Genomic DNA, 17,010 nt, shown 5'->3' on the forward strand with positions numbered 1-17,010 from the left:
AGTATGCAAAGTCTGAAACATTAACCCATTAGAGTTTGCAAGAAAACATAGATCAAGCACATTTAAGGGAAAATGTGAGATGGCACATTAGATACATGTCAATATTTATCACATGGATATATAGAATATATATATAGGATTAACAGGGTTCATTTCTCTTTCTCAGTAAGAGAATGAAGTGAGGGTCAGCACTTCTCTGAACATTCCTTTGGAGGTCGTAAAATTCTCCTTCCATTGGGACAGGAGAATGATTCCTTTGTCAAAGCTCATTTGCATGTTTATGACAGTAAGAGATTTTGGGCTGAATGACTCAAAAGATAGTAAAACATCGCGTAATATCATTCTACAGAGATCTTATATTCGAATTCAGCTCGGACAAATCGTAAGGTTTAATTTGATACCAAGAAAGGTATATTTGGTACCTTTAAAAGTGGGTTTAACATTCTTACACTCAGGCTATTAAATATAAAGCCTCTTATTAGATATAATGAGTTCTCCTACACTACTAAACAATTCTACTAATTTTGATCTACACCAAAATACATAGCACACAGGGATTACAACATATTTCATTAAAACTAAGCCCTTTTAGGCTTTATAAGAAAGACACACATTTTTACGTTCAAAAGTTTCCCCCTTCCTGTCCACACGATAAGCACGTGGTGAGCATGCGGATGTCACATGTGGTTCTCTGTCAATGGTTCATTGTCTCTTTGTCAATACATTTATTGTGCTTGTGGAGACTGGTTGGCGCTATTTCAGTAATTAGGGGAGTTTTTAACAGTAAGTTCTTGTTTGTTCGTGAATCTGTTAAGGCCACTGATCCTCCGCCATACCTTACATGGATAAGAATTGTTGTATATAGAAGTGATATATTGCTGACAAATCTATTTCACCTGGAGCCTTTATTTTGGTGGGAAGACATTTGAGTTGATGGACGACCAGAGGACAGTTTCAGATAGAGTCTCACAATTCACCTCTAGATTGTGAAGAGCACTTTACAAACACCTCAACGTCTGTCTCTCATGAGGTTATCACTCAGAATCTGACAGTCTGATATCAACTCAAATGTCCCTCAGTTCCTCACAGGGCTGGACTGGGACAAAAAATCGGCCCGGGCATTTTGACTAGAGACCGGCCCACCAGGTATTATTGGCAAAGCCATAAAGCCTTTGAATGAAAACAAACGCTGTTCTGACAGCGATGTACACTGTCTTGTTGGTATATATGTATCAATCTAATAAACTTAAACCTACACCATCCTCCCTATTCTGGTATTCTAAACAGTAATTAGCGGAAAACAAAAGACTGCTTGGTTAAGTTAACCTCCTCCTGAACTGTCTATCTACAATTAAGACAGAGAAAACTAGAGGTGAGACATGATCATTAATGAATATTAAAATTAATAAATGACAGATTTAGTGGTATTTTCATAAACTATTTATTTACCACATCAACAAACAGCATGGCAGCACAAAATGTTTTTTTTAACATGGCAGCCTTTAAAAAGTGAAAGGAGACAGAGAAAGAAAGGTGAGAAAGAATAACACTTAATTGACTTTTTGATGGCATTTTACACAGTACTGGTACAGTATTTAGAAAATGTTGGAAAATACTGACATCATATACAGTACTTACTTCTTAAGAAATTATGATGGGACCCTGAAAAACAGGACACAAGTAAAAAGGACAGAGAAGGGTGAGAAAGAATGGCATTTGTTGGACTTGATCATATGATCACACTACTTGTATCTTTATTCCACAAAAATAGCTGAATCATATACAGTAGTACTTACGTAGGAACTTAAAAAGTTGCATGGTCTAGAGAACCTCTTAAAGTATGATTAGACCCTGAAAAACAGGACAGAGAGGAACAACGATTAGATAAATAATAAAATCTATTAAGGACAGATTGTGATTGAATTGTATCACCAAAGACTATTTACTCACTGCATCAATAAAAAGTCACCCACAACACTTCCACAGCAGCAACACTGAACATATCTTAACATATGGAATATGGAAACCTTTAAGAAGTGAAAGGACAGACAGCGAAGGGTGAGAAAGACTTACTTAATGGATTTTTTCAGACGATGACACTACTGGTATGTTTACTCTAGAGAAATGGTTGAATCATATTCTATATAGTACTTACTTAAAATGAACCCACTTCAGGCTTCCAAAATTGACTGACATTCTGAAACGAAACAATGACAGATTAAGGCTGTAAGAAAACTCTCATATTTATATTATCTAATATTTATTCTATCTACTGTCTTATGCATTAAAACCTATTAAAATGGACACATTCTAAGCATTTTCTGAGCACGTGACTTGTTTGAAGTGAAGATAGATACAAAACCTATTCATTTGACTGTACTTTTAGGCAATAACAATAAAGTTGAATTTAATCTTAACTGAAACATAATTAGGAATGTTTTGATAATTTTATTTCACCCCACCAGGTTACAAAAGCAGCTTTCTCAGCAGGTCACTCTTCTCAGCTACCCTGTCAATGACCATGTCGGAGTCCAATGACATGAGAATGTCCTTTTCAGTGGCCATCAGCATAAACATCTCAAGCCTGTTTCCAGACAGGCTGCTTTGGAGTCTGCTTTTAATGAATTTGAGTGTAGAGAATGTTCTTTCACAGGCAACCTGAGTGAGAGAGAGGGTCAGCAGGTACTTGTATGCCAGCCCAAGGAGACAGTAGGCATCAGACAGCATGTTGAACCGCCTGAGAATTTGATAGCAGCACAGTGGGCAATTTTTGCAAGAATCACAGCTTTTGGTCACAATTTCACTTTCTTCGTCCCATTCTTCAGATCGATCCTTTGCTGTTCTGGTCCTGTAGTCATCTACATGTGATGTCTTAAGCCTTTCCCACTGTCCAGCAAAACTTTTCAGTTCTGACTGAAGGTTATTTACTGTAGCCCTGCTGTCAAATTTCAGGAGACATGTGCTGAGGTTTACTTAATGATTAATAGCGTGCAGTTATTATAAAGTGTTACCAAAATATCTACCACTAGACCATTTAAGAAGTCAGACAAAACTTTCAGATCATCGATGGATGCATTTATTTACGGGTTGAGAGAGGCTGCACAGTTTGACCAGAGGGCAGCGGGCACACACCAGGCTGCCGGATGGTGTTGCTAAGACTTGCAATGTATAACTATTATCAGACCTGGCCTCGAGTCACGGCCCCGACTCTCCCAATTGCCACTCCGCCCTTGCTTAGTTATAATCATTTTCGTTCCGCCTCGTCCCTCGTCTCGTCAACGAAAACTCGAAAATGTCTCGTCATGTTTTAGTCACCTTAGAGCCAGCCAGCCATTTTTAGCTAGTCATCGTCGCGTTATCGTCATTAAAAAAAGTGTGTCAACTTACCTCAAGTTCAGTTATGCCACTTGGACCGGCGGCGCCTCGGTCTCTCCTCCTCCTGCCTCCCCTTTCCCTCTTCAACCTGCTGCTGGCCTCCATCACTTGCTAATTTTACTGAAGTGGAAGCTCCACTATAGCCACCACCAAACAACTGTGATATTTTAGCACATTTGGCAGCATCTGCCTGAAGGGCTAGTTTCTTTTTTGCCCTAATTGTTTCGGCTCCTCCTTTACGTTTTTTGTTCTCCATTTTTGTTCAGCAGCAATGATATGTGATTGCTGATCCGTTGAAGGGGGAGGGTGCATCTGACCTCCTCGGCTGTAATTGGTCCAGCCCAGAGTCGATCATGACCAATTGGCCAATCCACCACCTTTAATAGTTTATACCGTTGCAAAAAAAACAAAAAACATCGGCCCACAAAAGAAGAAAAATCACCATCGGTATGCCCGATGTGCGAGTTTTATAGGCCGTTCAGACAAAAAAAAAATAAATAAAAAAATGTAAGTATGTAGGCTACCGGCCCACAAAGCACGTCAGCCCACCGGGCAAATGCCCGAAATGCCCGATGGCCAGTCCAGCCCTGGTTCCTCAACACAAACTCCATCTATGGAACAGGGAAAAGACACAGCAAAATATAATACAAATACAATCCCAAAAGAAGAACACAAAACACAGCAATATCATAAACTAATGCACAGTGAGGTAACAAACAAATTAATAAAAAGGTGTTTGAAGAAATTGCGTTTCATTGTGGCTGGATTTCTGCAGGTGTCAAATGAAAAGTGATGCAATTAGAGTATTGCATTCATACATTGTTCCTTTGTTAATATGTGTGTGTTTGTAGATTTTCTTACTGTTGAATGAACATTAAATTTATATAGTGCTTTTCTGACACTACACTCAACTTTTACACAGTGAACAGGGGACTCTCCTCAACCACCATTAGTGTGCAGTATCCACCTGGATGATGCAAAGGCAGATATAGTGCACCAGTATGCTCACCCCACACCAATAGCTGGTGTGGAGATGAGAGAGAGAGAGAGATATAGAGCCAATTAGTGGCTGGGGATTATTAGGAGGCCATGATTGAGAAGAGCCAGTGGAGGGAATTAACCAGGACACTAGGGTTGTACCCCTACTCTTTACAGGAAGTGCTCTAGGATTTCTTTTTTATGACCACAGAGAGTCAGGAACTAATTTTAACATCTCATCCAAAGGACAGTGTCTTTTTACAGTATAGTGCCACAAACTGCAGGGTGAGCACCCCCTGGTGACCTCCCTAATACCTCTTCCAGCAGCAACCTTAGTTTTCCCCAGGAGGTCTCCCATCCATGTACTGACCAGGCTCAACCTTGCTTAGCTTCAGTGGGCAACCAGTCTTGAGCTATAGGGTGATATGGCTGCTGGTAAATGTTGATGTGTGTTTGTAGATTATCTGACTGTTGTGAGTGTTTCGTATATTATCTGGCTGTTGATGCATGTTTGTAGATTATCTGACTGGTTATATGCATGTTTGTAGATTATCTGTCGTGTGTGTGTGTGTGTGTGTGTGTTTGTAGCTTATCTGACTGGTTATATGCATGTTTGTAGATTATCTGTCTGTGTGTGTGTGTGTGTGTGTGTGTGTGTGTGTGTGTGTGTGTGTGTGTGTGTGTGTGTGTGTGTGAGTTTGTAGATTATCTGGCTGTATGGTGACAGAGGAAGGCTGTTGTTCTGTGGCATCTGCTCTGAGATCAAATCCCTCACACATGAGAGAGCTGGATCTGAGCTACAATCACCCAGGAGAATCAGGAGTCAGGCTGCTCTCTGAAAGACTCAACGATCCAAACTGCACACTGGACAAACTTAAGTATGTTGAGCTGTAAAACCCTGTTTATACCCATATTAACCCCTTAAACCCAGACCCTAATTGGTCTTGAATTTATTGAATGGTCATTGAATTCACTGAAACATCACCTGTATTTATTCCTTTTAAAAAATTCAAATCCCTAACAAATACACACAGAAGACATATATTTTTAGTGTTTCATTAGAATGAGGGCATTTTTGTAATCATTACATTTTATCAGAATATTATTTTTACAAATGTTAGGAAGAAAATTCAAAAGAACAATCTTTAAGCATCTGTCACTTAACACTTTCACACTTACTGGTCTATATTTTTGAAGGTTTATGACTGACCCCCTTAGAGTAGTGTCACACATTTGTATTTCTGCAACAGTCAGTGATGTCAGATTCAAATCGGTTTTCATGACAACACTAAACTGCACTGCCCAAGTGCCTGTAATTCATATTCACACAAACTGATACTCATACAGTCTTTTCAAGCACATGGTATGATTATTTAATGACATAGACTTCCAAATGGTCACAAAATTGCTACTATAAAAGTTTACATCTCATATACAAACAGTCAACACAAATTTGGGATCACTGATCCTCGCAGCCATGTCTGTTTACATTAGGTGGTCATTCCGTTGTCAATTATAAGTAACTCAAACAGCAACTCAATAGTCTTTTCAAGCACAGAGTATGCTCATTGAAACAGAAAGCCAAATTGTTGCAAAAGATCACGATAAAGAACAACAGGGAAATGCGATCATTCCAGTCCAGCCATCTTTGTTTACATTAGGTGGCAATGTGTTTGTCACACACACACACACACACACACACACACACACACACACACACACATACATGTTGGTACTCCTATCATAATGAGGACTCTCCATAGACATAATGATGTTTATACTGTACAAACTATCCCTGATAGCACTCGTACATCAACCAGACATCTATTTGATGTGTGTTTACATCTTAACAACTTCTATTTTACATTGTTTGCTCATCTGCATTATGTCAATAATATGACAAATATTGTCTCGAATGTCAATAAGACATTCAGCAGATGTCTTTGAGACATTTATGATCTAGAATGTTATATAATGTTATATAACCCCTGAAGGACCCCACCCGAATCTTATTTAAAATAGTTTGCAATCATAAAATTATAATCCCCAACAAATCACCCCTATTAAGTATTATTATTAGTGTTACTAATCACTAAATCCATCCATCTTCTAAAACCAATTGTCCTATGCAGGGTCACATGTGCTGGAGTCAGTATGTCAGTATGAAGTCAAAAACCACTGGTACTATTGGGATGAATAAGAGCCAGATAAAAACTTACTGGTGCACTTTTAAAAGTGGCGCTAAAGCTGCTCTGGGGCAGGTTTCAAAACCCAGGATTAAAAGTGTTGCTAATCACCTTTCAGAGTTACAAGTGTGAAACGTTACTTTACTGGAGGTTAAAAGCGGGGTTAAAAGACAATAACCCAGGGTTAAGTGCAGTGTGAAAGCACTTGAGTTTATTGTTGGTGGGATGTTGTGTGTATGTATTGCAGGGGTGTCAAACTCAGTTCCTGGACCCCTCACACCCCTCATGTGTTGTAAGACTGTCAGTGGATTGAAATATTTAATCAGTATTAATCACATATTTTTTTATCATGCCAATAAAGCTAATAAATATAAATTAATAAAGATAAATCAATCGAGAGCGAGAGAGAGAGAGATATTTGAATTCTATATTTATTGTTATTTGTTACTATTTTATTATTATTATTTGTCTTGTCATTATCTGTTTTCTGTATTAATGCTTTGGCAATATTGTATGTAAACACAATCATGCCAATAAAGTACTTTTAAATTTAATTGAAATTGAGAGAGAGAGAGAGAGAGAGAGAGAGAGAGAGAGAGAGAGATGTTCTCTGTGTGTTATTTCAGATAAAATCACTTGCAGCACATTGAAGTTAATTTTCTAGAACTGTATGACTATAAAATAGTTCATGTTTGTTGATCTCGTTACAGTTTCATATCAAAGAGTCATACAGTCTATACACAAGATTCACAGAGTCGTACAGTGTAGACACTGATCAAGCAAACAAATAAATATTCAAACAATGTTTCATTTGTATTTCATCACAGATGTGTGAATTGTGTTTCAGGTGAGCTGAATGTGATGTCCTCATTTGTGTGTGTTTGTGTTTTTATAGTGTGGATCATGGAGGAGAGTTCAGGATTACAGCAGGACTACACAAATGTAGGTCTACACACACACAAATACACACTCGCACTCGCACACACACACATATGCACACACACTCGCTGTTTTCCTCCCGGTTTCTGTCTTGCTTTCACTTTAACTTTCACAGGTTGGTTTTCTCCACTGTCAATCATCCGGAGTAATCCGAAGTGAATATAAGTGAAAGAATCCCTGGGTTATTATTATGGGAAATTAGGTGCGTGTCTATAATATTTTGTTTGGTTAGTGTGAGACATATGAAATTGTACAAGCTGTTCTGCTCTGTGTGTTTTTGCTTTCTATGTATGTGTGCTCAGTTGACCCCAGATGCACACCGCACACCTCAGGGTGTGCATGGTATTGTGGCAATATATTTAGCACTTGCTGACTGTTCCTCTTTTCTGCCTTCCTCTTTATGATGTTCCGTATTCCGTGAAGCATACTTATTTTTGTGAGTTGAATAGGTCATACTTGTCTTCGTGAGGTGAACAGGGTCAGCCATATGGCATAACGTCTGGGGCATCTGTATATGGTCCTGTTCCTGTATCACTCTTGTGTACCCAGTTTCTCCCCCTTGATCATACAAGCCTTGTTGTCACTTTACTATTGACTGTTCTTTGTTCCATGAAGAATATAAATAACATGCTTGCTGTAATAAACATTGAGTAGATTGAATACAGACAAACTGTGTGTTGTTGTTGTTCCTTCTACTTCCTTCGCGAAGTCTACAGAGACTCAGACTCACGACTGCACCTCACTGGGCACGAACATAGAAAGACGGGACCGGGGAATTGGGGATCGCGACTAGATCCAAAATATTCCTAACAATTAGTTAGTATAGTTTAGATATGACATCACGGATGTTGAAGATTTTTGTTTCTACAATTTCTTTTGCCTTAGGGAGATTTATTATATTAAAAAGATTAGGAAGATTTGACGTTTAGTTTTATTCATTTCTTTGGCACTGTCCAATTCCTCTTCCTCCTCGTCTTCACTGTTCCTACATGCTGTAAATATTGTCTTATAAATAACAGGTACCTTTGGACTGCTGATTTCCATCTGCCTCATTCCCTCTCTCAGTGTTTTAACAGTGTATTTAGTGCTTCAGGTGGTCTAATGTCGCACCTGCCCACCTGAAATACACACACACACACACACACACACACACTGGTTTAGAGATTGTTGTGTTTTAAGTGTTTTTTCTCTTCTTGTGTTCAGATGTCTGTGATCTCACACTGGATTCAAACACAGTAAACACTGAACTCATTCTGTCTGAGGGGAACAGGAAGGTGACACGTGTGAGAGAGCGTCAGTCATATCCTGATCATCCAGAGAGATTTGATGTGTATCGTCAGGTTCTGTGTAGAGAGAGTCTGACTGGATGCTGTTACTGGGAGACTCAATGGAGTGGAGATGGTGCTGGTATATCAGTGTCATATAAAGGAATCAGCAGGAAAGGAGAGAGTTGTGACTGTGTGTTTGGATTCAATGTAAACTCTTGGAGTCTGTGGTGCTCTAATAACAGATTCACTGTCTGTCACAATAATAACAGCACTGTCATACGTCCCCCTTCACATGACTGTAAGAGAGTAGGAGTGTATGTGGACTGTCCGGCCGGCATTCTGTCCTTCTACAGCGTCTCTGACACACACACACTCACACACTTACACACACTCATCACCACATTCACTCGACCCCTCTATGCTGGATTTAATCTTTATTTTGATTCCTCAATGTGCCTGTGTGAAATTGATCATCAGAGACACACACACACAACTGGATGAGTGAAATATACTCACTGTATCTCACATCAACACAACTCCAAACTCTTTCTAGAAATCACTTCATGAATTAAAAAAGAAAAAAAGATTCAACTTTATTGTCATTGTGCAGAGTACAGGTACAGAGCCAATGAAATGCAGTTGTTTTTGCATATCTAAGCTGGGGTCAGAGTGCAGGGTCAGTCATGAAACAGCGTTCCTGTAGCAGATAGGGTAAACCTTACTTTCTTGTCTGAGATAGTCAATCCGCGCATCTTATCAAGTGGCTTGTTGAGCACTATATAATGCATTTATCACTTAACATGGTTGTTGTAATCATTATAAATGTATTGAATTTCTTTATGCGTCACATGAGAGGGAACGAGTTCATTTCTTGTGGACATTGTGTCAGTGTTTTAACATTCTGACAAACATTTATATTATCAGTTGAGTGAATGTGTAATTTCAATTTTTCTAGTATTTTATGAATGTCTGCAGTAATCTGTCTTCAGCCAACCTGATTTGTACTTCTTTTTCTGTCAAAAAGATAAACCAAAGATGAAAGAACTCCACGTGTGAGTGTGTCTGTCCACATCCGTTACACTGATGTTACATTTCATTATATATACTTCGGAGACATAGCACGTGTGGAGGCTTCACACTATTCTATGCGGCATCCACATACAACTCACCACATCACCCACTGAGAGTGAGAACCACATTATAGCGACCACAAAGAGGTTAAATATGATCTTTTTCACAACAAAATAATTAATGTTGCTTAAGAAGACATTAATTTAACCGCTGGTGTCGAATGGATGACATATATGCTGACTGGCTGTGATTTTTGGAGCTTCAAATATCAGATCACCATCTACTTGCATTTTAAGGACCTACTGAGCTGAGATATTTTACAATTTTTCTTCAAATGTGTTTTACTGAAGAAAGAAAGTCATACACATGCATGGCCGTATTAATGAACTCCCAGTCGCAGCATCCTCCATCGTAGGGTGCGCGATGGTTAGATCCTTTTGTGTAGAGTATGGGGATTGAGTGAGAACGTTCCTCTTGTCATCTCAGATGTGTATGACTTTCCTTTATCTACAGAACACAAAGGAAGATTTTTAGAGAAGATTTTAGGTTCATACAATTCAAATTAATGGTGACCAAAGCTTTGAAGCTCAAAAAAGCACATCAAAGCAGCATAAAATTCACAAGACTAGAGTGGTTTAATCCATGTCTTCTGAAGCAATCCAATCGATTTTGGGTGAGAACAGACCAAAATATAAAAAATAAATTTAAATATTGCCTTCTTGGCAATCATGATTTTAAGCTTGATGACACTTCCTAGCGCCATTTAGCTCTCTGCATGCACACTAGGAAGTATAATCAAGATAGAAATCATTATCATGTCTAGAGACTGCAATTGTGATATAGTGAAAACAAGTTATGTTTATGTATATTTCTATTTATATATATATATATAGTGAATACAAGTTATGTTTATGTATATTTCTATTTTCTATATAATATTACTACATTTTATTTTTCTAATATTGTTATATTTCATATCTGTGCTTTGTTAAAGAAAGAGTGTTATGTGCATTTAACAAATTCATTATTTTCATTTGACGTACCTGCGTTGTGACGTCATCGCACACTTCAGTTGGGTGCGCGCCTGGGACGCGCTTCATTCGTGGTAAAGACAGCGATGAGAAGCCATCTCAGCAGTATTCTTTATTTCATTTCATTATACTTCTTTTCAGGTAACTGGGCAACGAAATGCACAAAACACACGTCTGTTTGAGTATAAATACTGTAACGGAATACTAATGAGTTGCACGAGTTGAAAGCAGTTCTGTTCACTTTATTAATGGTTTGTCACAAGTTTAGTGCGGCCGAGCACATGGTTAGCATGGGTGCTCTGTGATTAGCGCGACAGCCTGCAATTTGCAATAAATGGTCAAAATATAGCGATGTAATTCAAGTTTATTTATGTTGTTTTAGAGTTATAAATTATCATTGACTTACAATATTTGGTAATTTAACCCCCCTGTGATCTCTGTTAACTGTGAGGTATGTATTACATTTTGGTTGAGTGAATTTCATATGTGTCTTAATTGAATGTAATACATTAGAAAATAGACTCAGCAGTATTCACATTAAGGATATATGTATACATGAAAATGTTATATCTTGTTTAAGTGCTTATGTGTACATTCTGGAAATCTTATTCTGCTTGTAAAGAATATGAGATTTGAGTGTCACTCTGTCAGTTGTACATACTGCATATGAAAAATGTTTGAAGTTATTTGTGTTCGTAACCAATCATTAATATGCAAAGACGTGATACCTGTGTTGATAATGTGCTGAACGATTGTAAAATGCATACGTGTTATTCAGTCGTAGTAAAGACAGCGATGAGAAGCCATCACATCAGTATTCTTTATTTAATTTCATTATACTTTTCAGGAGTACTACACCATGGCAAGATTTACTGTGAAAAACTAGTTATATTTTGGTCTGTTCTCACACAAAACTGACTGGATCACTTCAGAAGACAAATTACTGGAGTCGAATGGATTACTTTTATGCTGCCTTTATCTGCTTTTTGGGGTTGTAAAGGTCTGGCCACCATTCACTTGCATTGTATGGACCTACAGAGATTAAATATTCTTCTGAAAAAAGTTGTTTGTGTTCTGCAGAAGAAAGAAAGTCATACACATCTGGGATGTATTGAGGGTGAGTAAATGATGAGAGAATTTTCATTTTTGGGTGAACTGTCCCTTTAACTTCAGGGATTCTCTGAAACTGGATCAAGTTCTTTTCTCTTGCAGTTCAAGTTATATTTGCATACGTCTCATTTTGAAGAGAACTTGCAAGTAGACAAAAACTTGAAAATTTAATATATGATAGAAAATAGCAATAAATTAATTTGTATTCATAAATTAATTGATTGGGTATTTTCATGTTCTTGTCCTTTTAAGGGGTAATGATCAGCAGGCTTATAAAATATGATATTAAAATATTATTATAAAATGTCAGCAGTACTCATCAAATATTTTATAAGATCTTTTTCTGGAGTAATTCATGTGCAACAGTAAGTGTACAGACATTTTTTTCCATTGACATCTGCACCATGTGTGCTTCATTCATGCATCTGCAAACCGCTCTGGTCAAATACAAAATTATAATTATTGGTGAGAAAGACTTTCCCATTCAGTGATGTGCATCAATCACACTGAAACTGCATTTCAACAGTGTATCATTCCAGAATAAAATCAAGTCTTATGAATATAACTTCTAGAATTATACAGAAATAACAGGTTATTATGTCTATTACATCTATATTACGCGACGCAGACTGTGAGAAATATGAAATTGAACATGCTGTTCTGCTCTGTGTATGTGTTTCTGGCCTTCCATGTGTGTTCAGTTGACCCCAGATGCAGGCTGCAGTGCGCACGATAGTGAGTCAATATATTTAGCAACTGCTGACCATTTTGTCTTCCTCTTTATCATGTTCCGCATACTTATTTCTGTGATCTGATGAAGGTCACACTCGTCCAACAAGGTCAACCGTAAGGCATCACGGCTGGAACATCTGTATATGGCCTCTTTCCTGTACTCCCATTTTCTCCCCCTTGACCCTAGGCCTTGTTAACGCTTTCCTATTGGCTGCTTATTGTCTCATGAAAAATATAAATGACATGCTTGCTCTAATAAACATTGAGTAGATTGAATACAGACCGACTGTGTGTTGTTGTTCTTTCTACTTAACAAAGTTTCCAGAGACTCAGACTCACGACTGCACCTCACTGGGCACGAACATAGAAAGACGGGACCGGGGAATTGGAGATTGCGACTAGATCCAAAATATTCCTAACACAGACTCTTGCGTATTGTAATACTTGCTTGTGGGTGTTCTCAGGGCTTAATCCTAAAAGGCTATAGGAATATTAAAATAAAACCCTCGGACAGGATGAGTTCTTTTCTTAGCTTCTTTATCTTATCTTTTTTTTTTCATCTCTCTCTCTCTTTACCATCCACCCATCATAATAAGTCCTCACAACAACATCCTTTACAACACCGAATAGATACTGCTGAATTAACATTAAATATTGAAAAACAACATCAGCATTCATCTTTTAACATTATGTTTTTCAACTCTTACAAAATCTTGCATTTCTGTCTCACCCGTTATAATTGTTATCGTGTTTTAATGTTGAATTTTGGTTTTGTTATTGATATGACCAGCTGAAAGGTTTTTATTAGGTTTTATTTTCTTAATTTGATATAGTATTTTAGGTGGCTACATTCAGGCTCTCATTAATCACATGCTAAGGACGGCCATACAATGGCGGCGCATAAGCAGATTCTACTCTGGGTTGTGATCCTGGTGCTTGTGACGTTGGTTTGTCAAACATATTCAAGGAAATGGTAGACTACCTATAACATATGCTCGTGATGCCCTCATGTTGCTTGGCTTTACTGGTTCCATCACGGCCAGGGCTGGACTGGTAATCCGGCATATAGGGCATTTTCCCAGTGGGCTGATGGACTGGCTATCGGGTGTACTGAGCTGGTGGGTCAGCTGCGAAATGTGCCGAATGGGCCACGATAAGCTAAAATGAGCCGCCGTGTTATGCAGAACTGACCACAAAACGGCGCCGCGATATGCAGAAATAGACTTGCCCCTTTGGCAAGTTCGGACCATAATACTGTCTATCTTATTCCTACATACAGGACAATGGAGAAAAGTTCTAAACCTGTTACAAAAAAACATATCGGTGTGGTCGTAGAATAACATTGAGACTCTGAAAGGTTGCTTCTTATGTACTGATTGGGACATCTTCTACAGCTCCGACATTGATGAATCCACTGAAGTAGGAACAGATTATTTACAATTTTGCACAGATAATTGAATCCCTACAAAACAGATAATTATCTACCCAAACAATAACACTTGCTAAATGCTGCTGGGAATAAACAAAAAACATATTTTAGAAGATAATTTTAATAATTCAAATTATGAAAGAAATGTGGAAATCAATGAAACATCACAAAAATGGAATCAGTAAAGAAAGGACTTTTTACAAATGATGATTTACAAAAGGCCAAAGATCTGAACAGCTTCTATCTAAGGTTTGATTTTTGTTTCCTGGATTCTGAATGTAATTTGGAGCCGAAGTCATTAGATATTTCAGACTCAGATGAGAGAAAGTTAATGATTGACTCTGGTTATGTCAAGATGACGTTCAAACATCAACAAAAAAGGTATCTGGTCCAGATGGCATCTCAGCCTTTCTTTTAAAGACATGTGCAGAGGAATTGTCCCCTGTATGGTGCCCTATATTTCAACAGTCCTTAGATGCAAAAACAGTACCATCTCTATTAAATCTCTTATTATTCCTGTGCCAAAGATAGCTCGTCCTTTGGAAGATAATGACTTTCCACCTATAGCTCTGTCTTCCGTAGTGATGAGATGTCTCGAGAAATGTATGTTGTCAATGCTAAAGACAGATGTTACAAACAAACTAGATCCATTCCAGTTTGCTTATCAGCAAGGCAGAGGAACTGGTGATGCCATCAATATCTTAATGCACCTCATTTTAAAACATCTGAGGAGTCAGAAACTTACACCAGGCTGCTTTTATTGATTTTAGCTCAGCGTTTAATACTATTCAACCTTACATCATAATTAAAAAGATGAATCAAATGGGTGTTAACCTTGAGATTATACACTGGTATCATTCTTTTCTAACAAACAGAACTCATTGCGTCAAAGTAAATCAGTCTGTGGGAATTAAAATACTGCAGTATGGGTGTACCTCAGGGCTGTGTTAGGACTCCAGTCCTCTTTACACTTTACACGAATGAGTGCTCAAACAGGCACTCTCAAAATCATATCCTTAAATATTCTGATGATACTGCTATATTAAGTTTATTAAAGAAACATGATAGCACTTCTGCTTATCATTCTGAAATTCAGTCGTTTGTTGGTTGATGTGATGCCAATTATTTCAATGTAAATACAAACAAAACGAAGGAGATTATATTTGATCCTAGAGGCATTGGTGACCATAGTCACTGTATTCATACATAGCCAGGAAATGTGTCAAGTGCAGTCCTTGAAGTATCTCGGAGTCTACATACTGTAGATAGTTCACTTACTTGGGACAAACATGTTGATCTGGTATGTAGTCAACTTTATCAAAGACTGTATTTTGGCGTCGACTGCGATGCTATGGGGTGAACAACAAAATCCTTGTGCTTTTTTACAAAGCTATATGAGAGAGTGTTATAAGTTATTGTTTCACCACATGGTACAGAAACCCAAATCCAGACTGACGCACCTGACGCATATCAATGAAACTGATGGGACAGAAGGACTGTTATAGCATCCAATCTCTGTACGGACAGTGTACACTAAAGGAAGCTTTAGGAGAATTTGAAGTGACCCATCTCACATTGTTTTTGTTCATTATGAATTGTTTCCTTCGGGCAGGCATTTTTGAACATTATGGTGTAAACTGAATAGATTTAAAAATTAACTTGTGCCTTTTTCTATTTGATTGCTAAATGATGTTAAATGATTTCGATTGTATGATTCTATCGTGCTTTGAATCTTTATGTCATTAGATGCCTTTCTTGAAAGATATACTTTTATGATTGATGGAAATGTTCTGTTGAATTGTGTATTTGATGAACCTTTGTTTTGTTATTTTAAAATCTTTTTTGGGGTGATGATGTGATGACATGCAGAAATGTTGCCTATTGAGTTCACCCCAAGTTTCCTCTAACGGACAATAAAGTACATTACAAAAATATAACAACATTTTTAATGTATATACTTAATACAGGAAAAACAAACAAGAACATTTTTTGTTATCCCATTGGCAAACAGTTTTTCTTTGGTTATATACTGTAAATTAGGGTCATATTTTAGTTTTTAGTTGTACTTAGTGAAAATTAATCTGTTCAAAGTTGCCATGACAATAATTGATATTGTTTCTTCATTCAAAAAACACCAATTTCAGTTTCAAATATAGATTAATCATATATTGAATATATTTGTATAAAGGAAATGTATTTAAATTAATTAATTATATTAAACTTTTGCATTTCATCTTGAATAAGATCATATTTAGCCTTATATATTTTTTTAATAATTTAATTATACTATATTTCATAAAAATAAACACATTTTATATAAATTTCAGTTCTGTAAAAACAAACCTCATTCATTATTAAATACATTTAATAAAATAAAATAAAATCATATATAAATATGAGATTGTGACAGGCTTTTGTAGCATTTCTGCCATCTGGTGAAAATAAAAAATAATACATGGCATGAAATAACACTAAAAGTCAGTAGGTCAGAACTGTCCCGTCACAGCAAGGAGGTCTCGGGTTCGAGTCCCGGCTCAACTGGTCTTTCTGTGTGGAGTTTGCATGTTCTCCCCGTGTTCATGTGGGTTTCCTCCAGGTGATCTGGTTTCCCCAACAAGTCCAAAAACATGCAGGTTAAGTGAATTGGAGACTCTAAAATGCCCCTGTAGGTGTGAGTGAGAGTCCTGCAGACACTGGGGGTGCATCAGGAAGGGCAACTGATGTAAAACCTGTGCCAACTCAAATATGAGGATCACGGATGACCCGCTGTGGTGACCTCTAACAGGGCTTGTAAAATTGTTTGCACATTCAGAATTGATAAATAAATGGCATCTTATCCCTTTGTTTATTTGTCTTGTTTTTTTAATACTCTGGGATTATTATTGTATTTG

General features: G+C 37.5%; 2 protein-coding genes across 2 annotated transcripts in view; both read left to right on the forward strand.

Moving 5' to 3' along the window:
• The window catches only part of LOC127650797 (uncharacterized), a 66,164-nt gene extending 56,379 nt beyond the window's left edge, over positions 1–9,785 (forward strand). The window contains 3 exon segments of the mRNA XM_052136435.1: positions 5,058–5,231; positions 7,435–7,481; positions 8,682–9,785. Coding sequence (XP_051992395.1) covers positions 5,058–5,231; positions 7,435–7,481; positions 8,682–9,247 — 787 coding nt within the window. The 3' untranslated portion in view covers positions 9,248–9,785.
• The window catches only part of LOC127650386 (NACHT, LRR and PYD domains-containing protein 3-like), a 125,294-nt gene that overhangs the window by 13,665 nt on the left and 94,619 nt on the right, over positions 1–17,010 (forward strand). The window lies entirely within an intron of this gene.

This window comes from Xyrauchen texanus, chromosome 10 (genome assembly GCF_025860055.1).
Source record: "Xyrauchen texanus isolate HMW12.3.18 chromosome 10, RBS_HiC_50CHRs, whole genome shotgun sequence".
Taxonomy (NCBI): Eukaryota; Metazoa; Chordata; class Actinopteri; order Cypriniformes; family Catostomidae; genus Xyrauchen; species Xyrauchen texanus.